Consider the following 25,183-nt stretch of genomic DNA (forward strand, 5'->3'; position numbering starts at 1 on the left):
GGGAGAAGCGGATGCTCCGTCCCCCGTGAGCGCACCGGCCCCGGGTGCAGCGGGGGGACCGGGGCCGGGCGGCGATGTCCTGGGGCTGAAAGTCCCACTTAGACCTGACCGGGCATCGCGGCTGAGCGCCCCGAGGCCCCCGGGCGGTGCGGTGCGCCCCTGGGTGCGCCCCGGGGTGCGCGGGGCCGGGCCAACCTCCGCAGGGAACGGGCACCCAGCCCCGCCCCACTCTGCCCCCCCACAGCCCTGCCCCGCTCTGCCCCGGCCCCGCCCCCACAGCCCCGCCCCACTCTGCCCTGGTCCCGCCCCACTCTGCCCCCCACAGCCCCGCCCCGCCCCGGCCCCCAGCCCCGCCCTGCTCTACCCCGGCCCCGCCTACAGCCCCGCCCCGCTCTGCCGCGGTCCCGCCCCCAGCCCCGCCCCCTTATGACCCGTCCCCTGCCCCGCCCTGCTCTAGCCCGGCCCCGCCCCCAGCCCCGCTCCGGCCCCGCCCCGCTCTGCCCCGGCCCCCCCCACAGCCCCACCCCGCTCTGCCCCGGCCCCGCCCGCAGCCCCGCCCCGCCCCGCTCCGGACCCGCCTCGCCCGGGGGCCTGGCCTCAACCCTGATAGCTCTGCCCCACCCCCCAGCCGCTACATGCCCCGCCCACTGCGACAACCTTTCGCCTCCCCAGCGCCCCCGCCCCTGAAACTCCTCTACCCAGGGCGAGGCCGGAAGCGGAAGTGAGTGCAGCGCTCAGGACGCCATTAGGAGAAGGTCAGAGGCACCAGAGGGCGGGGCGGGGTCGTTTCATGCGGCTCCTGCTAGCCCCGGTGCATTGTGGGATTCTTCCTCCCTCCCAGCGAGTCTCTGCTGTTCTCAGTCACGTGTCGCCTTCGCGCCTCCGCGCGCCACAAACAGCCCGGCCCCGCCCCCCGCCCGAGTTTGCGCCCCTGGGGGCCCTTCAGCCCCTCCCCCACCTACTCCCTGCTCCCTAGAGCCCCGACATCCCCCTCTGCCCCCAACCTGCCCTGTCCCCCCCCAGCCCCCCATCCACCCCCTGCGCCCCGCCCTGTCCCTGTGGGGCCCCCTCACCCCCTCCCCTCCCCCACCCGCTCCCTAGAGCCCCGACATCCCCCTCTGCCCCCAACCTGCCCTGTCCCCCCCAGCCCCCCATCCACCCCCTGCGCCCCGCCCTGTCCCCGTGGGACCCCCTCAGCCCCTCCCGCTCCCTAGAGCCCCGACATCCCCCTCTGCCCCAACCTGCCCTGTCCCACCCAACCACCAACTGTGCCCAGCCCTGTCCCCGTGGGAACCCCTCTGCCCCCATCCCCTCCCCCACCGCTCCCTGCTCTGTAGGGCCCTGACATCCTCTTCAGCCCCCCAACCTCCCCGTCCCTGGGCCTCCCCAGCCCCACATCCATCCCCAGCCCTGTCCTGCGCCCATGGGGACCCCTCAGTCCTGCTCCCCGAACTCCCCCTAGTTCACCCCCCAGCCCTCCGTCATCCCCCAGCGCTCCCCTCCCCCACCCTGTCCTCTCTCCGTGGCCTTTCCCTTTCCCCTGCCAATGTGCTGCCTCCCTCAGCGTCCTCCTCCCACCCCGCCCCAATCGACTCCAGCCCATTTCTCCAGTGCTGGGCCCCACGTCCCTGTCACCCCATTGCCTTCTCCATCCCCAGTGTGGGAGTCCCTCATCTCCACTCTCTGCTACCCCCCAACCTGCCGGATTCCCCTTTTCAGACCCTGTGGGGCCCTCCAACCTGCCCCACCTTTCCTCTCTGGGCTCTCTAAATCCCCCAGTCCCACAGTGCACTTGGTAACCCTACTTTCCTCTACCTCTAATCCTCCTAGTCCCTTACCTTGGGTCCTCCTGGACACCTCAAACCCACAGTCCCGCCACCCACTTATATCCCAGTCCCTCATTCACACGCTGAGCCAGTCCCTTGAGGCCCCCACTGCCCACCAAACTTCTCCATCCATGAGGCCCGGGAAGCGGGGGCAAGCTCCCAATTTGGCTGTGTGTGTTTGTGTGTGCTGGGCTCACAAAGGCATTTTGCTCCCTTGGGGTGGGGTGTGGCTTTTGGCACAAGGTGACATGGTTTGGTAGCCCTGTGGATGCCATGTGGTGTCTGGAATGGGGCGAGTGTGTTCCCATGATGCCCCTTCCCCTCTGCCTGCAGAGCTGAGGAAAGACAGGTCTGAGGAGCAGAGCAGAAGCTCTGGGAAGGAGAAGAGCAATATGAAGATGGAGTCTAAGATGACACCAGGTGACTTCTGTGGAGGGAGACATGCTGGACAACGCCAAGGATTCGGGAGACAACAGGTGTGAGCCCAGGGCGCAGAGAGAGCTGGGGGAGGGTCTCTGTGTCTGTAACACTTCCCAGTCCTCTCTCACAGATGGAGCCCAAGAGGGATAGGAAGGAGAGGACAAGAGCCCCAGTGCTAAAGAACAATAAGGTGCATCCTAGCTGGGCCTGGGGCTCTGTGGGGTTAAGACTAGTGGAAGGGACAAGAGTCTCTTGTGCAGAGTGACTATGTTGGGTGCATGTGCAGTGGGGTGCTTTCTAATTGTAGCTCTGACAACATCATGGGAAGGGGGTTCAGGGTAGAGCCCTGGGGTGTGGGAGATGCGAGGAGAGTCTGGCCATCACAGCAGATTGTGATGATAACTTTTGTTTTTCCTTCTTGTGTTGTGTTTGGCACCAAGGGAGAAGAAGTGTGTGGTGGGGGTGGGGGACAGAGTCCGTCTCGGTGGTGAGATGGAAAGCGAGCGAGAGCGCAAGCGTTGTTGATGCCAGGCAAGACTTGTCCAGCTGGGAGCGGAGCAGCTGTCACTGTCTGTGAGACCAGTGTCTGGTTTGGTGAGGGCTCTGGTCACAGGCCCCCTGGCTCCAGGCAGGGACTTCCCGTTAGCTGGGTGTGGGTTTGTTTTAAAAAAAAAAAACAAGAAAAAGGGTTTCCTGACTAGCTGTGGATTCAAGGGAGATGATGATGTCATTTGTGGGGGCTGTTCATCTCTCTGGCCAGCCGTGGTGTTTGCTCCCTAGCAGTAGGTTGGGTCCATGAGGGATTGCTGCTGGATTGGCTTTAGGAGCTGGGTCTGAGGAGTCCCCACAGAACTGCCCGGCGGAAAGAGGGGGCTGTTCAGTTCTGCTGACTTTGCAGGTGGATACAGCCTTTTGGGTCCTAGTGCCGGTGGAGCTCCCCGTCTGTGTGCTGGGAGGGGCCATCCTGTTCTCTGTACAGCAGGGAGTGCATGTGCTGGGGTGGGGTGGGGGAAATAAGCAGTAGGGAAGGAAGAGGGTGGGATGAGGAGGAGATGGGCAGTGGGGAAGGGGCATGGGATGGGAAAGAGAAGGGAATGGGGGATGCGGGGACAGGGGAAAACCGGGAGTCTGGCATGCAGCATCCCCTTGGCAGCAGCTGAGGCTCGCCCGTTAAGCAGCCCCATCGAACCCTCCCCCTGACTAGCCCCACTTCCCCTGCATCTGTACCATCCCGACGAGCCCCCGGACCCCCACTCCACAGAGCCCCAGCCAGCTGCACTTAGACCCCCACCCCAATGAGCCCCACCTCCCCTGCACCCGTCCTCCCGCTGAGCTCCACACACCTAGACACCCCCTGCTGAACCCCAAGCACCTTCACCTGGACCCCTCTACAGAGTCCCACTGCTCCATCAACCCCCAACGAGCCCCTGTGCATCCAGATCCCCCACTGAGCCACCTGCACCCTGAGTGTTCCATCCAGAACCCTGCTAGCCGCACCTGGATCCCCCCACACTGAGCCCCTTCACACTTGCATCCTGCTGGGCTGAGCCTGCCTCCCACACCTGGTGCACCTGGCGCAGAGGGGCAGTGCCCAAAGGTGTTTCTGGGGCAGACCCATCCCTTACACTGTGTCGGGGTCCGGTGCAGCCTCACTGTCGAGTCCCTGTCCTGGGAAGGGAGTGGGGAGGCTGCAGGGTGATCTCCCACCTCCATGCAGCCAGTGGCCTGGGCTCCCCCTGCCAGGCTGCAGCTTCCACATTTATTTATTGACAAATACAATTTGCAGAATTTTAAAATAGTGCACAGAATTTTTAATGTTTTGGTGCTGAATTCCCTCAGGAATGTGGAGTGCTGGGCAGTTGTGGGGGGGCTGTGAGTGGGGCACTAGGCAGTGGGGGGTGCTGGTTATAGGGCTCTGCGGGCCAGAGGGGCACTGGGCATGGGAGTTGCCAGGCATAAGGGGGTGGGGATAATGGGCGGGGGGTAGTATGGCAGAGCACGCTGGCAGCGCAGGGCTGGGTGGGCCAGTGGCCTCTGGCGGGGTTGCGTGGACCGTGGCTGTACCTCCCCTCTCCCCCCGCGCCTTGCCCCTGGCCAGCCCCTCGCTCTGGGGATCAACCCCCCTCGTGCCATGCCCCATTCCCCCCATGGGAGCCCACAAATCTGTTTGGCGCCGGCCCTACAAAAGGTTAATTGGGCCCTGTCCCCACCTCCTTGTGCTGGGCAGTGCATGGACAATCGGAGGGACAGTGGGATGATGTGGAGATCAATGAGTGTGTGAGGCAGGCAGATGGATGGGCGGGTGTGGCATACAGTGGGGGCTGGCTCTGTCATCTGCTGCCCCCATCTGACTCCGCCCCTGTCTCTCCCAGGCAGCACTCAACAGAGAGTGGCTCTGTAGCGTTACACTGGTGCCTACATCCAGTGCGTACAGCTGGGCGTAATGTGCTCCTGGAGAGCTCGGGCAGGGACAAGTGTGGGGCTCACGGCTGCTGAACCAGCTACTCCAGAGATTGCCACAGATCTCACCCCCCCCCCTTTGGGCACCAAGACCCTGGCCGGGGGTTCCTTGTCCCTCCTCGCAGCCAAAGCAGCCTGCTCAGCACAGAGACCGAGGTCACCTGCCCCCGCCCAGCCTGGCTGGAGCTGCTCCAGCCCCGAATTGCTGGTATCCAGCCTGGCTGGAGTTGGTTTGATGTCCTAGCGGAGTCCGTTCCCCACTGTGTTTAGTTGCTCTTTCTCTGCTTCCCCATAGCCCTTCCCCAGAGTCTGTCACTGCTTGACCTAAAAGCTTCTTCCCCTTTGGGTCTGTGTTCTGGGGTCTCTGCTGGCAGCAGGGACACTGCTCTGTCTTTGGGCAGGTGCTTGGCAAGGTAGGGTTGTAACTTAGAGCTTTCTTCAGCAGAAATTTTAGTAAAATTAGCCTTTGCCTCATTTCTGAAAGTGCAGAATAAGACCCAGGCATCCCCTGCTGACCGGGGGTACGTGTGGGTAGGTGTCAGGGTGCAGTGCCCCCTGCTGCCCAGGTGGGATAGTGCCCTATGTGTATCTCCCCCCATCCCCAACACTGTGATAGTGATCCCTGCTGGCCAGGCACGGGAGTGCCCTGTCAGTGCCTTCTTGTTGGAGCAGTGACCCCTGGTGGCCAGGTGCGGCAATGCCTGGCATGTATTCCCCCTATTGTTGTTGTAGCGACCCCTGGTGGCCACTGATGGCAGTTGCCTATGTGACTGCACCACTACCATTGCGCCTTTGACGGTTGGTGGCTGGGTGAGGCAGCGCCCTGTATGTATATCAGCCATTGGGGCAGTGCCCTCTGCGTATCCCACACTCATCTCAGTGAAGCGTGTTGCCCAGGCGGGGCTGTCCCCTGTGTGTATTTACACACCCCAGCCCCTGCACTGGGGCAGTGGCCACTAGTAGCCAGAGGAGTCGGTGCCCTAGGTATGTTCTTCACTTCCCCCAAGGGGGCAGGGGCCTTGGTGTCAGGCAGTGCCTGCGTATTTTCCAACCCCATTGTGGCCGTGAGCCCTGCTCCTGGTGTGCGTCACTCCCCACTAGGGATGTGCCCTGTTGGCCACGTGGGGAAGTACCCTGTGTGTAGCCCCCCCTCACCCTCTGTGCCTGGTATGGCAGGCACTGATCCTTGCATCCCCGTGGGGCAGTGCCCTCTGTGTATCCTCCAACTGGGGCAGTGCTCCCTGCTGGCCAGCTGGGGCAGTGCCCTGTGTGTGTGTGTGTGTGTGTCCCCTATTTGGGTAGTGACCCCGGGGGCTACGTGAGGCAGTGGCCTTTGATTTCCTCTTCTCTCCACACACACATCCCCCTCCCTCTCTCTCTCTGTCTGACACAGTGCCCCCTGTTGGCCAGTTGGGGCACTACCCGATGTGTATCTCTAGTGATTGGAGCAGTGACCTCCTAGTGTGGCAGTGCCCTATTGGTATCTCCCTCCCCCCCCACACACACACCATTGTGGTAGTGGCCACTTCAGGCAGTGGCCTGTTTCATTCCCCTACCACCACCATTGCAGCAGTGACCCCTGGTGGCCAGGTGCAGCAGTGCCCTGTATGTATCCCTCCAACCAGTGCCCAGTCTGTGACCTCTGGTAGCCACGTGGGGCAGTGGCCTGTGTGTACCATCTCCACTAGAGCAGTGACCGCTGGTGTCTTGCTGCTAAGATGCAGCCACCTCTGGGTTACACAGTGGGGCTGTTTATAGGCCAGTGGGGACAGCCCCCCTCTGTTCCAGGAAGTAGGGAATAGCTGGGACTCGGGGCTGAGCGCTCCACCTTGTATGTACGTGTGATGCTGTTAAGGCTGCTTCCCCACTTTGAACTTTAGGGTACAAATGTGGGGGCCTGCATGAAGACTTCTAAGCTTAACTACCAGCTTATATCTGGTCCGCTGCCACCATTCCCAAATGGATTCCCTTCCCTGGGAAGCCTTGAGAAACTCTTCGCCAATTGCCTGGTGAATACAGATCCAAACCCCTTGGATCTTAAAGCAGGGAGAAATTAACCATCCCCCCTCCTTCCTTTCACCAACTTCTGGTGAATACAGATCCAACCCCCTTGGATTTAAAAACAAGGAAAAATCAATCAGGGTTCTTAAAAAGAAGGCTTTTAATTAAAGAAAAAGGTAAAAATTATTTCTGTAAACTTAGTATGGAAAATAACTTTACAGGGTAATCAGACTTAAAGAGCTCAGAGGACCTCCCTCTAGCCTCAGGTTCAAAGTATAGCAAAGATAAACACTCTAGTAAAAGGTACATTTACAAGTTGAGAAAACAAAGGAAAACTAACACGCCTTGCCTGGCTATTTACTTACAAGTTTGAAATAGGAGAGACTTGTTTAGAAAGATGTGGAGAACCTGGATTGATATCTGGTCCTTCTCAGTCCCAAGAGCGAACAACAACCCAAACAAAGAGCACAAACAAAAGCCTTCCCCCCCACAAGATTTGAAAGTATCTTGTCCCCTTATTGGTTCTTTGGGTCAGATGCCAGCCAGGTTACCTGACCTTCTTAACCCTTTACAGGGAAAAGGATTTTGGAGTCTCTGGCCAGGAGGGATTTTATAGTACTGTAGACAGGACAGCTGATACCCTTCCCTTTATAGTTATGACAGACGCGCTGAGCACCTTTCCCCGACGTGAAGAAGACCCTGTGTGGCTCCAAAGCTGGTCCAGTAACAGGTATCACCTCACTTGCCTTGTCTCCCTGTCTTCCATTCTGCAAGTGTCCAACTTCCCCTTCGCTGCTGTTCTCCAACCCCCCCCAGGCAACACCCCCCAGGTCCCTTCACCTGCCAAACCTCCCCTGGACCCTGAGCCCGACCCCAACCCTGGGGGGGCTCCCCACCTGCAAACCCTATGGAGCCTGGGGGGCCTGCTCCGAGGAGGGGAGGGGAAACCTGGGGCCACAAACTCAGTCACGGGGTTGAGGCTGCCCCTGCAAGGAGAAGCGGGGTGGGAGGGGAGAGAAGAGTGAAGCAATGCATGCTGGGAGATAGAATCGTAGAACTGGAAGGGACCTCGAGAGGTCTCTAGTCCAGTCCCCTGCACTCAAGGCAGGACGAAGTATTATCTAGACCAGCCCTGACAGGTGTTTGTCCAACCCGCTCTTCAACCTCCCCAAGGATGGAGATTCCACAATCTCCTTAGGCAATTTATTCCAGAACTTAACCATCCTGACAGTTAGGAAGTTTTTCCTAATGTCCAACCTAAACCTCCCTTGCTGCAGTTTAAGCCCCTTGCTTCTTGTCCTATCCTCAGAGGTTAAGAAGAACAATTCTTCTCCCTCCTCCTTGTAACAACCTTTTAGGTACTTGAAAACTGTTGTTATGTCGCCTCTCAGTCTTCTCTTCTCCAGACTAAACAAACCCAATTTTTTCAATCTTCCCTCAGAGCTCATGTTTTCTAGACCTTTAATCATTTTTGTTGCTCTTCTCTGGACTTTCGCCAATTTGTCCACATATTTCCTGCAATGTGGAGCCCAGAACTGGATACAATGCTCCAGTTGACACGTAATCAGCGCGGAGTAGAGCGGAAGAACTACTTCTCGTGTCTTGCTTACAATACTCCTGCTAATACAACCCAGACTGATGTTCGCTTTTTTTGCAACAGTGTTACACTGTTAACTCATATTTAGCTTGTGATCCACTATGACCCCCCCAGATCCCTTTCCGCAGTACTCCTTCCTAGGCAGTCATTTCCCATTCTGTATGTGTGCAACTGATTGATTGTTCCTTCCTAAGTGGAGCAGTTTGCATTTGTCCTTATTGAATTCCATCCTGTTTACTTCAGACCATTTCTCCAGTTTGTCCAGATCATTTTGAAGTTTAATCTTATCCTCCAAAGCACTTGCAACCCCTCCCAGTTTGGTATCGTCCGCAAGCTTTATAAGTGCACTCTCTATGCCATGATCTACATCGTTGATGAAGATATTGAAGTAGCGTCTCAGCAGGGCTCTATCTCCCCTCAGCCACGCCGGGCCCCGTGACACCATGGGAGATGTGGTGTCTCCTGCCTCCATCTCCCATCAGCCACTGTGAGGGCCATGGCACCATGGGAGTGGTTGTCTTTCCTGCCTCCATGTCCTATCAGCCACTGCAAGGCCCGGCCCAGACTTCCCATTTCCTGTGCGAGTCCGGAAACAGAAGTTGCCATGAGTTGGTGCCGGGAAGGGTGATGCTGTTGTCAGGAGAAAGCAGGAGGAGTAGGTGGGGTCCGTGCTACCGTGGGGAGGTGCCACCCTTGCTGTGAAAGGGCCCAGCCGTTATGGGAGATGTCGTCGCCCTGCCCTGCCACGCTCTGCACCAGCCCCTGCCTGTCACGGGAGGTGCAGGCTCCAGCCTGCAGAGCTGCAGCAGGGAACTTTGGATGTGAGATTGAAATGGAGTTTTAGTGCCATTATTTTTTTATTTCAAAACAGAACAAAACAAACCTAATTTATCTCAAACCTACAAACAGGATTTTACAAACCATGAGTGTGGTTTAGGTCCTTAAAACCTTACATAATTACACACCAATATTTACACACGCAAATTCTTTTTTGCCTAATATCCCTTGCACTGCTCTAATTATTTTTTTATAATACTGTACCCTGATTACATTTCCAGTTTGTATAATCGAACGCAGTCAAGTTAACTTCCAGTAGAAACCTCATATATATAGTGATTTTGATTACAAACATTTCTGTCGGGAAAATCAGCAGTAAAATCATCCGGCCCAAGCATCATGAGATTTTCCCAGGGCCCCCCAAGTTGCCCGAGGCCCCTGGGCATGGGCCCCCCAAGTTGCCCGAGGCCCCTGGGCATGGGCCCCCTGTGCGATAATCCACCACTGCAATGGCTGCGGAGCTCAGGATCCCGCTTCCCAGAATGCCCGGAATGCTGGGCGGAGATGGAACACGCAGGGAGCGACCACCAGAGCCAATGAGAAGCCAGCGCTCGGAGACAAAGGGCTCGGTTTACAGTCGGTTGTTGGCTGTTGCTGGAGTGGAGCGGAGGGAGACGCAGCACAGCCTGGAGGTGCCCATTGACACTGAAACTGAAGACCTGGTAAGGATCCCCACGTGTGCTTGTTTTCCTTGTGAATTTCAAGCCGGCCAAGGAGTACAGGGCAGCATCAGCCCCTAGAGAACTGATACTCAACTCCCATTCTGCTGCGCAGGGGTTGGGAGGGAGCTGGTTGTGTGGGGGGGGTCGGGCCCCTTGTAAATGCTGTTATTGTTGATGGGTTATTAGTCTAGTTGCTCCTGTTCTTTCCTTAGCCCCAGGCCTTTCTTCCCTCTGCCCAATAAGCTCCCTCACTTGTTGTGTTGTTCCTGGGGGGATTGTGATAGATTTGTACCCCTTGTGCCTGGACGATGATCCTCGTCTGTTATTGGGCACTAAACCCTTCCCCAGGGCACAGCAGCCCTTGTGACTCAGGCGCTAGGAGGGGCCCCTTGGGGTGGAGTCTGCAGGTGCCAAGAGAGTCCTGCATTTCGGAGGGAAGAATCCCATGCACCGCTACAGGCTGGGGACCGACTGGCTAAGCGGCAGTTCTGCAGAAAAGGACCTGGGGATTACAGTGGATGAGAAGCTGGATATGCGTCAGCAGTGTGCTCTTGTTGCCAAGAAGGCTAACAGCATATTGGGCTGCATTAGTAGGAGCATTGCCAGCAGCTCAAGGGACGTGATCATTCCCCTCTATTCAACGTTGGTGAGGCCACATCTGGAGTATTGCATCCAGTTTTGGACACCCCCCACTACAGAAAGGATGTGGACACATTGGGGAGAGCCCAGTGGGGGGTCAATGAAAATGATCAGGGGGCCCAGAGCACATGATTTATGAGGAGAGGCTGAGGGAACTGGGCTTATTTAGTCTGCAGAGGAGAAAAGTGAGGGGGGATTTGATAGCAGCCTTCAACTACTTGAACGGGGGTTCCAAAGAGGATGGAGCTCAGCTGTTCTCAGTGGTGGTAGATGACAGAGGAAGAAGCAATGGTCTCAAGTTGCAGTGGGGGAGGTCTCAGTTGGATATTAGGAAACACTATTTCACTAAGAGGGTGGTGAAGCACTGGAATGGGTTCCCTAGGGAGGTGGTGGAATCTCCTTCCTTAGAGGTTTTTAAGGCCCGGCTTGACAAAGCCCTGGCTGGGATGATTTAGGTCCCTTCCAACCCTGATATTCTATGCTTCTAAGGACCCAGGTTCCATCCCCCTGAGGGAAGAAGCTCCACTGAGCAGCAGGCAACAGGGCAAAGCCTTGAGCCAGGCCTCAGGGCAGGGGTTGCAGGGCTTTGGCTTCTCTTTCTGGCTCTGCCACTGCCCTGCTGTGGGGCCCTGGGCAGGTCACTTCCCATCTCTGTACCTCAGTTTCCCGTCTATCCAGGGAAGGGATAGACACTTCTCAAACTCAGTTTGAGCAGTAGTGAGTCTGGATCAGACAATGAATGTTAAACCCTCTGCGCTCAGAAGGACAATGAGTGGGTGTTTGGGAAAGAACTCCTACTGATTTCCTGTTGGGCTCCATCCAAAGCCAATAACTAGGGCTGTCAATTGTAATTTCAATGTATTATCCATATTTTTGTGGATTTTTTTATAGTTTAAAATATATTGATTTCAGTTACAACAGAGAATAGAAAAACAACGAGGAGTCCTTGTGGCACCTTAGAGACTAACACGTTTATTTGGAATAAGCTTCCGTGGGCTAAAACCCAAATAAATGTGTTAGTCTCTAAAGTGCCACAAGGACTCCTTGTTGTTTTTGCGGATACAGACTAACACGGCTACCCCTCTGAAACAGAATACAAAGTGTACAGTGCTCAACATATATTATTATTTTTATTACAAATATTTACACCGTAAAAAAGATAAAAGAAATAGTCTTTTTCGATTCACCTCATACAAGTACCTTAGTGCAATCTCTTTATAGTGAAAGTGCAACTTACAAATGTAGACATTTTTTTTAAGATAACTGCACTCGTAAACAAACCAATGTAAAACTTTAGAGCCCACGAGTCCACTCAGTCCTACTTCTTGTTCAGGACCAACAAGTTTGTTTACATTTCCAGGAGATAATGCTGCCCACTTCTTATTGACAATATCACCTGACAGTGAGTACAGGCATTTGCATGGCACTAGTGTAGCCGGCGTTGCAAGGAATTTATGTGCCAGTTATGCTAAACATTTGTATGCCCCTTCATACTTCAATTTCTAGAATGCACTATTGGGTTTTTTACAGTGCAAATAATAATAATACAGGTGCCCCTCTCCCCATCACACTGCTCCACTGCTGCTCCCACCTCCTGGCCCCCGCCCCCACCAAGCTGCCTGCCCACTGTCTGCTGCGCAGAGCGGGGGTAGGAGTGGGGGGCTGATGTCAGGGTGTCCCCGATCTGGTAGCTGCTGAGCTGGGGTTGAGGAACGGGGGCACCTGTCTGCTGTTGCCATTGGCTCAGGAGTGAAGCCTGGACACTTGGGTTCCCTTCCTTCTCAGGCCGGGGAGGGGGTGTGGCCCAGGGCTACAGGAGGACGATGCTTGTCCAGACTGACTACAGGTCTCTGTCACTGACCCCATTGCTCTAAGGGATGAGATTCCCTGGGGGTCCCAACATCGGGGGAGCTTCGGGAGCAGCCTGCAGGGTGAGCCCTGCCAGTGTGTGCAGAGCCCAGTCCAGGTGCCCCCCCGGGGGGCGTGGGATGAGAGGGAGTCGCCCCAGCTGGGGGGCAGACAGGCCCATTGGCGAGAGGCTGCGTTGCCCCAGACTCACAGCTGCTCCCTGCTCAGTTCCAGGATGGACGTACTGAGGAGGATTCTCAGGAGAAAGGCTCCGCAGGTGGCCCTGAAGCCAGAGGGGGGCAGCTGCCAGCATCCCCAGACAGAGAGCCGCCCCTCCATCCCCAGGGCATGGGAAGCAGCTCCTGGCCACCCCAGGAGATGGACCTGCTCGGCCTTGCTCACCAGGAGGAAACCAGCTCCCAGGGCTGGTGCCGAGCGGAGAGAGACGACATCCAGGCCGAGATGGAGGTGGCCCAAGTTCAGTCTGGGCAGGCAGGACACAGCCCACGGGAGGAACCAGGCAAGGCAGCTCTGGGTTTGCTTCTGCTGGAAGGCCAGCCCTCAGCCCAGCCGCGTGGGCCAGCAGGAGGCATCCCCAGAGCAGGAGCTGGGGGATCGCTGCCCCAGCAGCTCAACTGGCGCCGGAGGGGAAAGCAGCCGCTCCCTGGAGGCTCCCTGCAACACGGAGGCCGAGTGCTCCTCCACTGCAGGTGAGGAGACTCCCTGGGCATGGAGAGGAGCAAGGGACCATTAACACCCAGTCACTCTGTCAGAGTCATTGGGGAGATCCCAGCCCAGGGGTCTGGCCTGAGCCACGTGAGCCCAATGGCGTCAGCGGGAGTCACAGAGCCACCCCCTGCAGTGGGGCATGGGGGGAGCTGCTGGGAAGTGGGTCCCTGATGCTTTGGGGCAACTCCCAGGAAGGATAGGACAGTGAAGGGCCCCATCTGTCATGGAGCCATAGGGCTGAGGGTCTCTGGGAGGGGTAGTGTGGGGATCTCTCTGCCATGGGGCCCTGGGACTGAGAGGTCTGTGGGAGGGGCAGTGTGGGGATTTCTCTGCCTTTGGGTGCTTACATGGAAGGGGGAAACATTAAATCTTCTCTCCCTATCCCTTCACACCCCTGTCCTTCCTCTTCCCCCGTCCCCAGCAAGAGTCACCCTCTGCCCTTGTCTCTCTGACGCAGAGATCCCCACGGACCAGTCGGAGAAGAAGGATCTTGCCCCTGAGGAAAAGGCAGAGGAGGATGAAGATCTGGCCACAGAAGGAGAGGAAGAGGAGGAAGACCTAGAGACAGAGGAGGAGGAGAAGCAGGAAGAGGAAGTCCTGACCACAGAAAAAGAGGAGGAGGTGGAGGACCTAACCATAAAAGAGGGGGAGGACATGACCACAGAGGAGAAGGAAGACCTGGACACAGTGGAGAAGGAGGAGGAGGAGAACCTGTCTGCAGAAGAGGAAGAAGAGGAGGAGAAGGTTCTGCAGAAGAGGAAGAAGAGGAGGAGGAGAATTTGTCAGCAGAAGAGGAGGAGCTCTCCATAGACGAGGAAGAGGACTTGACCACAGAGGAGGAGGAGGAAGAAGAAGGTAAAGGAAGAGGAAGAGAAGGACGTGGCCCTGGTGGAGGAACATCTGATCATGGAGCAAAAGGAAGAAGAGAAGGGTCTGGCCATGGAGCAGGAAGAGGAGCACCTGCCTATGGAGGAAGAGGAGAAGGCCCAGGCCACAGAGGAGGACAAGGAGGACCTGGACCAGAAGGAGGAGAAGGAAGAGGACCCAGTAATGGAGGACGACAAGGATGTGGCCATGCAGGAGAAAGAAGAGAAGGAAGAGGAGGTACTCTGGCTATGGAGGAAAAGGAAGTGGAAGAGGATTAGGACTTGGCCACGGAGAAGGAGCAGGAGGAAGAGGACTTGGCCGCAGAGGAGGAGGAGGAGGATGTGGCCATACAGGGGGAAGAAGAAGAGGCGTAAGAGGAGGTAGAGGACCTGGCTATAGACTAGGAGGACACAGGAATGGAGCAGGACGAGGATTTGCCGATGCATGGGGAAGAAGAGAAGGAGGTGGACCTGGCCATTGAGGAGGAGGACCTGGCCAGAGAGGAAAACGAGAAGGAGGAAAAGGAGGAGGAGAACCTGGCCATGGAGAAGGAGAGGGAGGACCTGGCTATAGAGGAGGAAGTGGAGGAGGGGGACTACCTGGCCAGAGAGGACAAGAAGGAGGAAAAGGACGAGGAGAACCTGGCCACGGAGAAGGAGCAGGAGGAAGAGGACCTGGCCACAGAGGAGGAGGAGGAGGGGGGAAGAAGAAGAGGCAGAAGAGGAGGTAGAGGACCTGGCTATAGACTAGGAGGACCCAGGAATGGAGGAGGAGGAGGATGTGCCGATGCAGGGGGAAGAAGAAGAGGAGGGGGAGGACCTGGCCATAGGAATGGAGCACGTGGTCATGGACAAGAAAGCAGAAGAGGATGACTTGGAGGAGGAGGAGGAGGAGGGCAAGGCCAAGTCCTCTTCCACCTCCATGGCCAGGTCCCCCTTGCCCAGATGCGTAAATAGGGCAGTAATGAGTAGGAGCAGGGGGGGATCTTACCTCTCTCTATAGCATTGGTGAGAGAGATAATGGAATAGTGACAGCCAGTTCTGGTGTCCGTGTTTTAAAGGATGGTGTTAAATTGGAGAGGGTGCAGAAAAGAGTCACACAAATGATCTGAGAGCTGGAGAAAATGACCTACAGTGAGAGACTCAGACTGTAGGTTGGTGAAATTTAATGGCCTGGAACATTCAGGAGGTCAGATGAGATGATCCAATGGTGCCTTCTGGCCTTAAGCTCTATGAAACTCTATGAAGCATCGCCTCCCTCCACCCCCCGCTCCGATGTGGTTCACTGCACAGAAGGGTGGCCAGACAGCCTAGAATGACCCTGCTCCAAAGCGGCCCTGGTGGAGAAGACAGCGGTGAGTGAGAGATGAGTGAGAGACGGCTGTGGGGACCTGGCGGGAGGGCAGGAGACCTCGGACAAGGAGGGGGCTCCCCTGGGCAGGGCACTGGAGGGGACAGCAGAGAGCAGGGATTCCTGGGGCTGAAGTCTGGGCACCGCCAAGAGGAAATTCTGGGCGTAAGCACTGGGGGCAGGTGGGGAATTGTGGGACTGGAGGGTAAGCTGAGGCTGGGGGTAGAAAGGTAAGGGGCAGCTGCGAGAGGTTGGGCAAGGGCCAAGTTGGAAGGGAAGGAAGGAATCGGGAGGACAGGGCCCAGCTGTGTTGCCAGAGGATCCTGCTGGCTGTGTCTGGGAAGTGCCCAGGGGTCAGTGGGGCCTGAATCTGACCTTCTCCTTTGGGTCTTACAGGAACTAACTGAGGAGCTGCTCCCGGACTCTGGGCCCAGCTCTGTCCTCTCCAGCTCCATGGACCGCACGTGAAACCTCCCGTACCAGAAGCTCCCGTCCGGCTACCCCAGCTCCGGTGCTGCTCAGACCCAGAGACGCTGCCTCCTCCATGGCCAGGTTCTCCTCCACCTCCTGCACAGCCTGCAGTGATGGGTAAGTGAACCCGTGGCCACAGAGACCCCATGGGCACGGGTGGGGATTGAATCTGGGCCCTTCACCACAGGCACAAGCTCTGTCAGGCTCCCATTCAGAAAGCCATGGAAGGCTCTGCCTGCAGACACCCCCTCTCCATTCCCACTGCCAGACTCTTGCCCGTGGTGACAATGAAGAAGCAGGAGAACTTCTGCCAGAGAACCCCCGGGCTGCACAGTCGGGTGTCACTGGGACATCTCTGGGAGCCATTTCCAGGGTGTTCTGGTGGGGTCATTTTCCTTCTTGAATCCAGGGTGTCTGCTCCCAGAATCTCAGCCAGGGAGGCCACCCTGCAGAATATGGCCCCGCAGTTTGGCGATGGGCTGCAGGAGTCACCATGTAGGTGTGCAGCAGCCGTAACGCCTGCACTGACCATGGGCCAAAACCTGCAGCCCTGACAGCCCAGGATACCCCCACGGATGGCAACGGGAGGGTAGCCTGGGTAACTAGCTGCTGGGCCAGGGCATATAGAGAGAGGACTCAGAGATGCAGGAAACCAATGGCCAGAGAAGTGAAGGATGTAAGGGAAAGAGAAGAGCTAGGACATCTGGGGAGCTGCTGCAGTCAAGGGATCCCAGCCGGAAGAGAGAAGATGGGTGGGTTAGACACACAAAGTCCTGCATCTTGGTAGGGGTTAGACTAGATGAACTTTGCCAGGGGCGGTGAGTTATATGGGCCCGTGGTGCCCGGGCTCTAGCAAATTCAGGGCCCGGGGGGGTCTGGCTTCACCAATGTTCAGAGCAGGGTTTCTCACCCAGTCCCGCCTGCCACCCCCACGCACCTCCCCCTCGCGTCTCTTCCTGCCCCCTGCAGCTCCGCCCTGCGCTCCCTGGCCGGCTGCTGCCACTGCAGGGTACAAGGGAGTGGCGCTGGGGGCAGGCTGAGGCGGCTGACGCGCCTGCGGAGGGAGGAGGCACATAGAATCATAGAATATCAGGGTTGGAAGGGACCTCAAGAGGTCATCTAGTCCAACCCCCTGCTCAGAGCAGGACCAATTCCCAACTAAATCATCCCAGCCGGGGCTCTGTCAAGCCAGGCCTTAAAAACCTCCAAGGAAGGAGACTCCACCACCTCCCTAGGTAACGCATTCCAGTGCTTCACCACGCTCCTAGTGAAATAGTGATTCCTAATATCCAACCTCCCCCACTGCAACTTGAGACCATTGCTCCTTGTTCTGTCATCTGCCACCACTGAGAACAGCCGAGCTCCATCCTCTTTGGAACCCCCCTTCAGGTAGTTGAAGGCTGCTATCAAATCCCCCCTCATTCTTCTCTTCTGCAGACTATACAATCCCAGTTCCCTCAGCCTCTCCTCATAAGTCATGTGCTCCAGACCCCTAATCATTTTTGTTGCTCTCCGCTGGACTCTTTCCAATTTTTCCACATCCTCCTAGTAGTGTGGGGCCCAAAACTGGACACAGTATTCCAGATGAGGCCTCACCAATGTCGAATAAAGGGGAACGATCATGTTCCTCGATCTGCTGGCAATGCCCTACTTATACAGCCCAAAATGCCCTTAGCCTTCTTGGCAACAAGAGCACACTGTTGACTCATATCCAGCTTCTCGTCCACTGTGACCCCTAGGTCCTTTTCTGCAGAACTGCTACCTAGCCATTCGGTCCCTAGTCTGTAGCAGTGCATGGGATTCTTCCGTCCTAAGTGCAGGACTCTGCACTTGTCCTTGTTGAACCTCATCAGGTTTTTTTTGGCCCAATCCTCTAATTTGTCTAGGTCCCTCTGTATCCGATCCCTACCCTCTAGTGTACCTACCAAATACACATGGCAGCCTGACCCTCCCCCCCCGACAGGTGAGACTGAGTCGAATCCAAGGGAGCCGGGGGCTTATCCTGACAGGACCTCCTGAGCAGCAGCGTGGCGGGGCTTGGGTGAGTGTCTTGTCCCTGGGGGGATCCTCCCCTCTGGCCCCCCACCCCAGCCCCAGGGCAGCCTGCCTGCTGCACCCCAAACTCCTCATCCCTGGCCCAGCCCCACACCCTGCACCCCCTCCCACACCCCAACTCCCTGTCCCAGCCCAGAGCCTGTACCCAGCACCCAAAGCCCCTCCCGTACCCCCTCCTGCACCCCAAGCCTCTGTCCCAGCCCAGAGCCTGCACCCAGCCCCCAAACTCCATCCTAGAGCCTGCACCCCCTTCTGCACCCCAACCCTAACCCCCTGCCCCAGCCCAGAGCCTGCACCCAGCACCCAAACTCCCTCCCGTACCCCAACCCTCTGTCCCAGCCCAGAGCCTGCACCCAGCACCCAAACCCCCTCCCATATGCCCTTCCGCAACCCAATCCCCTGTCCCAGCCCAGAGCCTGCACCCAGCACCCAAACCCCCTCTCACACCCAGCCCCCAAACCTCCTTCTGCACCCCAACCCCAACCCCCTGTCCCAGTCCAGAGCCTGCACCCAGCACCCAAACTCCGTCCCAAAGCCCGCACCCCAAACCCCCTCCTGCACCCAAACGCCCTCCCTGAACCTTGCAGTCCCTTCTAACCCGATGGGTCCATAATTCTTTGATTCTAGCATCTGTCACCTAAAAAGCAGGGCTGGCGCGTATGGATTTCCTCCGCATCCTCTGCACTGAAGACAGAAGTTTCTCCGCAATGGCCTGGTCTTCCTGGAGTGCTCCTTTAGCACCTCGATCGCCTAGTGGCTTTGCTGACTGTTTGGCAGACTTCCTGCATCCCATGTACTTAACCAGTACTTTGCTGTTAGTTGTTGTGCCTTAGCTAGTTGCTCTTCACGTTCTTTTTTGGCCTTATTATACTTTGCATTTGACTTGCCAGAGTTTGTGCGTCTTTGTATTTTCCTCACTAGGATTTGACTTCCAAAGTGCCTCTTTTACTCGGCTGTTTAGCCCTGGGGGCATTTTTTTTATCCTCGCACTGGTTTGTTTTTTATTTGTGGGATACATGTAGTGGGAGCCTCTAGCATGGTGTTTTTAAACGGTCTCCGTGCGCTTTGCGGGTATTTCACCTGGCGTGTTGCTTTTAATTTCCATTTAACGAGCCCCCTCACGTCTGTGCAGTTCCCCTTTCTGAGTTGAATGCTCCTGCGGTGGGTTTCTTTGGCAGTTCCCCCTCCAGGGCTGTGCCATGTAATTCCATCAGGGCTGCGATTCCTGAGAGTAACTACTCCAGCGTGGAGGCTGCGCGGTGAGAGCTCACACCGTGCACTGTCCTAAGCAGAGAACGTCTCCAAGGGCCGGCGCTGCGGTACCGCTCCTCGCCAACGCCGCCCGGCTCCGCTGCATGTGCCCTGTCAGCCAGCAGGGGTTTGTTCTCGATTGTCACAAACGGGGGATAAAAGGACTCTCCTGATCTGTGTGAGGGGGACGTTACCAGCATTCAGCCAGTATTCACAGAGGCGCTGGGTGTCATCTGGCCCCTCGGCAGCTCGGAGCATAGGGCAGAAAGTGAAGTCACAGCCTGCGCTGATTCAATGTACTGCCCACCCGTTGCTCCCCTCCCCTACATGGCCTGTTCCCTTTCCCCTCCCTCGCCTGCCCCCCCCCCCAACGGGGCCTGTTTGCAACAGCAGCAGGTGTGGGGACAGGGTCAGGAGCAACATTGACCCCCGTATGTCACAGGGTCGGATAAGCTCAGATGAAAACACATGGCCCCATTACTCTCTGGGAGGGGCCAGCAGGGGTAGGTCAGTGGCAGTGGGGGGGGGCACAGGGTCTCCTTTGCTCAACTCAGGGTACTGTGCGGTGAACAGGACACTTGTTTTCCTTGGTCACGACGTCATCTAGCCGTTCCTCCGTGATGCTCCCCAGTGCCGCAGGGCTCTACCCCTGCACCAAGGAACTAGGCCAGGCCGCGCTGCAGGGACAGTGCGAGGAGAGGTGGCTGGGCAGCTTCCCCTCAGCAATCAGCCCCACGGCCATCGAGATGCTCTTTTAAAGTCACTTTCCCAGTCAGGAAGCTGCAGAGGGGCCAGAGTGTGAGACAGAGCAGCCCACCTGCCCCCACAGGCCAGCCCATGCCATGCCGGCAGCTCAGTGCAGGGCACATTCCTGGTCACCGAGCTCAACGCCCATGGGCTCACCTGGATGTCGTGTCCCTCTGCCTAGGACGGCAGATCAGCCCCTTAGCACGGGGCTCTGGAGACCCCGCCCGCGAGAGGGGTCCCGCAGGACAGAGAGCGGATCATGCTAGTGCAGGGGCATCAGCTAGCAACCAGAGGGGAGCACGGAGATGAAATGTCCAGCCGTCTCTGTGGTGGAAAGGGTCTCTGAGGCTCAGGGCAGGAGGCTACCAACCCTCAGGGACCCGCTCTGACTCCTGTGCTCACGGCCCTCCAGGGGCTAGTGCAGATGGGAGTGGGGCACAATCGGGGGGGGGGGGGGAAGGGCACACTAGTGACAAGGCACCTGCGAGGTCAGAGGTGCAGAGCACCCCCATCATCCGGAGACCTGAACTGCCCTCCACACCAACCACATCACTCCTCCAAAATCCCAACCCGGCCTGGCCTGGCCTCTCCCCGCTCCTCTCTGGGACACTCAGTGCTGGGCTAGAGTGCTGGGAGCCACCCTGGGAGGAGATCGTCTGCACATGGGGATCTCTCTCACCGTCCTCCCTCACCCTCAGGAGGGGACACAGCACAGACCCGCCGAACCCCATCGCCCCTCGGAAGGGGGCTCAGGCCCAGCCAGATGTTCAACAAGGACAAGTGCAGAGTCCTGCACTTCGGACGGAAGAATCCCATCCACTGCTACAGGCTGGGAACCGACTGGCTAAGCGGCAGTTCTGCAGAAAAGGACCTGGGGATTACAGTGGATGAGAAGCTGGATACGCGTCAGCAGTATGCCCTTGTTGCCAAGAAGGCTAACGGCATTTTGGGCTGTATAAGTAGGGGCATTGCCAGCAGATCGAGGGATATGATCATTCCCCTCTATTTGGCATTGGTGAGGCCTCATCTGGAGTACTGTGTCCAGTTTTGGGCCCCACACTACAAGAAGGATGTGGAAAAATTGGAAAGAGTCCAGGGGAGGGCAACAAAAATGAATAGGGGGCTGGAGCACATGACTTATGAAGAGAGGCTGAGGGAACTGGGATTGTTTAGTCTGCAGAAGAGAAGAATGAGGGGGGATTCGATATCTGCTTTCAACTACCTGAAGGGGGGATCCAAAGAGGATGGATCTAGACTGTTCTCAGTGGTGGCAGATGACAGAACAAGGAGCAATGGTCTCAAGTTGCAGTGGGGGAGGTTTAGGTTGGATATTAGGAAAAACTTTTTCACTAGGAGGGTGGTGAAGCACTGGAATGGGTTCCCTAGGGAGGTGGTGCAATCTCCTTCCTTAGAGGTTTTTAAGGTCAGGCTTGACAAAGCCCTGGCTGGGATGATTTAGTTGGTGTTGGTCCTGCTTTGAGCAGGGGATTAGACTAGATACCTCCTGAGGTCCCTTCCAACCCTGAGATTCTATGATTGGGGGAGGTCCCGGACAATTGGAAAGAAGGCAAATATAATGCCCATCTTTCAAAAAGGGAAGAAAGAGAACCTGGGGAACTACAGACCGGTCCGCCTCACTCAGTCCCTGGCAAAATGATAGAGCAGGTCCTCAAGGAATCCATTTTGAAGCACTTGGAGGAGAGGAAAGTGATCAGGAACAGTCAACATGGATTCACCAAGGGCAAGTCATGCCTGACCAACCTGATTGCCCCACAACATCCCTGTCACCCTCATGTCCCATTGAACCAGCTAATGTCCCTGTTCGGGCTAAACTCTCTTTCGTCTAGGCGATATTGACTGCCCAGAGGCACTAGCTCACCCCCTCTGGTGCCTGGGCCATGGGCAGGGAAACAGCTACTGCTCTCGGTTACGCTGCAGCTCAAGGGGCAGAGGTCTGCGCCTGGTGGATCAAAGGGCCTTGGTCTGAGGATGAGTCGGGGGGGGGGGGTCGGTTTGACTCCCCAGGATGTTGAGGTTGGGAGCTGTACAAATATAGGAAATGACACAAAAATTGCCCAGCCGCCTTGTCTGTGCGTGATCCTGGGGGCAGGAGGACAAGGCTGCTGTCTCTGAGCAAGACCCAGCAGCACCAGGGGTCGGTGCCGGATGTGCAATGAGCACAAACACGCCTGCCACAGGCTCACTTGGGCAGCAATCCCTCTGCACTGCTCCTCCCTGGTCCAGCCAGCCCCAGACGATCCTGTCCCAGAGACACGGGCTGTCCCGTCGCCCCAGTGCCCCGTGACCACAGCCGGATCTGGAGCGGCTCCTCTCTCAGAGGACAGCCCGGCAGAGCTGGGTCACAGCTGTGGCCTATGGAGGGTCCCTGGTTTTGAACACGTAACATCAGACAAGGGGCTTCCCGAACTGTCTGGGCGATGCTGCTCCACACGCTCCCCAGGACATTAGGAACCAGGCAGTTGTTAGGGTTCAAACGCCCCTCCCCAGGCGTGTTCGCAGCCAGAGGCTGGCAATAGGGGGTAGGGGGGGCTGGAATGGGGGGCAGGGGGCGCAGGGAGCAGCTGGCAATGGGGGCGGGGGGTGCAGCCAGAGGCTGCCAATGGGGGGCGGGGGGGGGCAGGGAGAGGATGGCAACGGGGGGCAGGGGGGGCAGGGAGAGGATGGCAACGGGGGGCAGGGAGATGCAGGGAGAGGCTGGCAATGGGGGCAGGGGGGTGCAGCCCGAGGGTGGCAATGGGGGGCGGGAGGTGCAGGGAGAGGTTGGCAATAGAGGGCAGGGTGGTGCAGCCAGAGGGTGGCAATGTGGGGTGGAGGGGCAGGGAGAGGCTGGCAATGAGGGGCCGGGGGATGCAGGGAGAGCCTGGCAATGGGGGTGGGGGGTGCAGCCAGAGGCTGGCAAGGGGAGCAGGGAGGGGCTGGCAATGGGCGGCGGGGGTAGCATCCAGAGGCTGGCAATGGAGGGGCAGGGGGGACAGGGAGAGGCTGCAAATGGAGGGGCGGGGGGGGCAGGGAGAGGCTGGCAATGGGGGGCAGGGGGCTGTGGGTCACGCCCCTTCCCCCGCTCCCCCCCCAGCCGGAGATCTGCCCGGGATGCTCTGTCTCCCAGCGATCCTGGGGCAGGCGCTGGCTGCAGCCCGGCCGGACACACAGGAAGGGGCCGGGCTCGGGAGCGGTGGGGGGGAAGTGGGGCGGACAGCCACAGAGATCGGACACGGGGTAACCCCTGGGGCCGGGGGGAGACCCCGGGGAAAGTGACTCTGCACAAGGGCTCCTGGGGGGGGGTCCCCTGTGGGGCGCTGTCGGGGAGGGGGAGCTGGAGTTGCGGGGGGGGGGGGGGGTTGAACTGTCTGTGCAGCCAGGAGATGCAGGGGGGCTGAGAGCCACTGACCAGAACCGTGAACACGTGTCTCTGCCAGCCCCTGCTCTGCCCCTTCCCCTGGGGCTGGGGCAGGGGTGGGGGTGCCGGAGGGGGGAGGGAGTTTGGATGCTGGAGGGGGGAGGGGCGCAGGCTCTGGGAGGGAGTTTGGATGCGGGAAGGGGGAGGGGCGGAGGGAGTTTGGGTGAGGGGGCGGGCCTGCAGGCTCTGGGAGGAAATGAGGGTGTCGGAGGGGATGCTGGGTGCAGGCTCATCTGGGGCAGTGGTGGGGTGCAGGAGGGGTGAGGGGTGCAGGCTCGGGGGGGAGTTTGGGAGCAGGGGGTCAGGGGGTGGGCGTGCAGGCTCTGGGAGGAAATGGGGGTGTGGGGTGCCAGCTCTGGGATGGAGTGTGGGTGCTGGATGCAGGCTCTGGGCTGGGACAGGGGTGGGGTGCAGGAGGGGTGAGAGGGTACAGCCCCTGGGAGGGTTTTTGGGTTGGCGGGGAGGGAGTTTGGGGGCGGGAAGGGATGTGGGGGTAGGCGGTGGGGTGCAGGCTCTTGGAGCGGGTGGAGGATACAGCATTTACCTGGGGCAGCGGCTCCTAGGCGGCATAGGCCAGGGCGTCTCCACACGCTGCTGCCCCCCTCCCTCCCCCAGGGGCCGGAACGCAGGGATGGGCCTTTTAAAATCGCCTGGGGGAGACAGGTGGGACCGGGGGCCGCACGGCGGGGGGGGGAGTGTGCGGGGGCAGCAGGTGGGGGGGAGGGGAAGGAGGGTGCGGGGGTGGCAGGAGGGACTGGGGGACGCATGGGGGTGGCAGGCAGGGTCGCGGGAGAGACCCGGCCCCAAACATTTGTGGAGCCGGGCCCCAGGCCAGGAATATTCCTGGTGCCCAGGCACCACGAGCCCCTACAACTCGCCGCCTGTACCTCCTCATTCCCCCCCACCACCTGCCAGGTTCTTCCTCGCCACCCCCTCCCTGCCAGTCATCTCCCTGCCTCTCCGCTCCCCCCTCACCCCTCTGTGCTATGGGGAGGGGGCGGAGGAGAGACCCTGGGGAACAGCAGGAGGGGGCGAGCGGGGGGCAGAGTGTGGGCAGAGTCTCGGGCTGCAGAGACGGGGCAGGGAGCTAGTCTCCCCTTCCCCCCGCCCAGAGAAGATTCATCCCCCGCCCGCGCTTTCCCTGTCTGTAGAAATTCCCTCCAGTTCCTCCCCTTTTCTCTCCTTGTCACGTGTCGCCCAGCGTGGCAGAATCTCGGGGTCTGTCTGCAGGGAAAGAACCTGGGGAATCGTGATGGGAACGTACCTAAAGCCTGTTCTCCCACCTCCACAACTGCCCTTCTCGCCCTGCCAGGCTACAGAACGACACCCACGTTTCGCTCCAGCCCTTGGCACAGGGCAGAGAAATGGCTACAGCGGAGCCAGTTCAGGTAGGGGTACTTGGGGGGTGGCTGGTGGGTTGCTGCAGGAGGGAGGAGGCAGCAATACACAGTGGGTGGGAAGGTTTGGGTCTGGTTTGGAGGTGGGAGTGGGGCAGGAAATTCCCAGGGTGGAGAAAGGGAGGAGGCCAGGGGGTGGCAAACCTGCTGGGACTTGTTTAATAAGTGCCCTGGATTCTAGGATCAGAGCCATGCGGTTCAGAGGGGAAATGCCCTAATTTGTGGGAGAGGAAACAACCCACCTAGGTGAGGTTAGGAAACACTGACCAGCCTCCCAGTGCTGGAGCCTGACCCGACTGACCAACGGCAGCTGCGAAATATGAAAGGGGCAGCTTAGGGGCCCTGCCCCTCCCTTCATATCCAGCTCCTCGCAATGAGGACTCCCAGCTGGAACGAGGGGAGGAGCCGTGGGTCCCGGATCTCCAGGGCTTTGAGGAAGGAGAGATCCCCAGAGGTGCCTGCGCAGGTGAGGGATCATTAAACCAACTCAAAGCTCTCAGTGCCCGAAGGAAACAGCTGGGAGTCCCTAAAAGCCTTGTGAGCTCTCGGGGTTCAGGAGTATCCCCAGGAGGCCGTGTATCCTCAGGGCAGCTGTCGCTCATGGCTTC

At 58.3% G+C, this 25,183-nt stretch overlaps 1 protein-coding gene and 1 long non-coding RNA gene across 10 annotated transcripts in view; one reads left to right on the forward strand and one right to left on the reverse strand.

The window, feature by feature from the left end:
* LOC135977348 (uncharacterized) overlaps nucleotides 1–25,183 on the reverse strand; it is a 215,647-nt gene that overhangs the window by 28,788 nt on the left and 161,676 nt on the right. The window lies entirely within an intron of this gene.
* LOC135972098 (ribosomal biogenesis protein LAS1L-like) lies at nucleotides 748–18,653 on the forward strand. Of its 9 annotated transcripts, none has more exons than XM_065577571.1 (8): nucleotides 749–2,000; nucleotides 2,160–2,302; nucleotides 7,282–7,437; nucleotides 12,519–13,000; nucleotides 13,441–15,240; nucleotides 15,633–15,824; nucleotides 17,671–17,748; nucleotides 18,390–18,653. In XM_065577571.1, exons 2-5 carry the CDS (start codon nucleotides 2,268–2,270, stop codon nucleotides 13,827–13,829), a joined length of 1,062 nt encoding a protein of 353 aa, XP_065433643.1. In that variant the 5' UTR covers nucleotides 749–2,000; nucleotides 2,160–2,267; the 3' UTR covers nucleotides 13,830–15,240; nucleotides 15,633–15,824; nucleotides 17,671–17,748; nucleotides 18,390–18,653. The 9 variants fall into 9 exon arrangements, 8 of the variants coding, with proteins under 8 accessions (XP_065433643.1, XP_065433641.1, XP_065433642.1 ...); XM_065577577.1 differs by adding an exon at nucleotides 8,149–9,803 and having other exon boundaries at nucleotides 751–2,302; nucleotides 7,362–7,437; XM_065577569.1 differs by having other exon boundaries at nucleotides 749–2,302.

The sequence above is a fragment of the Chrysemys picta genome, chromosome 24 (genome assembly GCF_011386835.1).
Source record: "Chrysemys picta bellii isolate R12L10 chromosome 24, ASM1138683v2, whole genome shotgun sequence".
Classification (NCBI taxonomy): Eukaryota; Metazoa; Chordata; order Testudines; family Emydidae; genus Chrysemys; species Chrysemys picta.

Coding starts and splice junctions, on each gene's coding strand:
- LOC135972098 (XM_065577569.1), top strand. CDS start 2,268: ATGCTGGACAACGCCAAGGATTCGGGAGACAACAG. Junction 2,303..7,281: donor AAGGATTCGGGAGACAACAG/GTGTGAGCCCAG, acceptor AACCCTTTACAG/GGAAAAGGATTTTGGAGTCT. Junction 13,001..13,440: donor CGAGTGCTCCTCCACTGCAG/GTGAGGAGACTC, acceptor CCCCGTCCCCAG/CAAGAGTCACCCTCTGCCCT.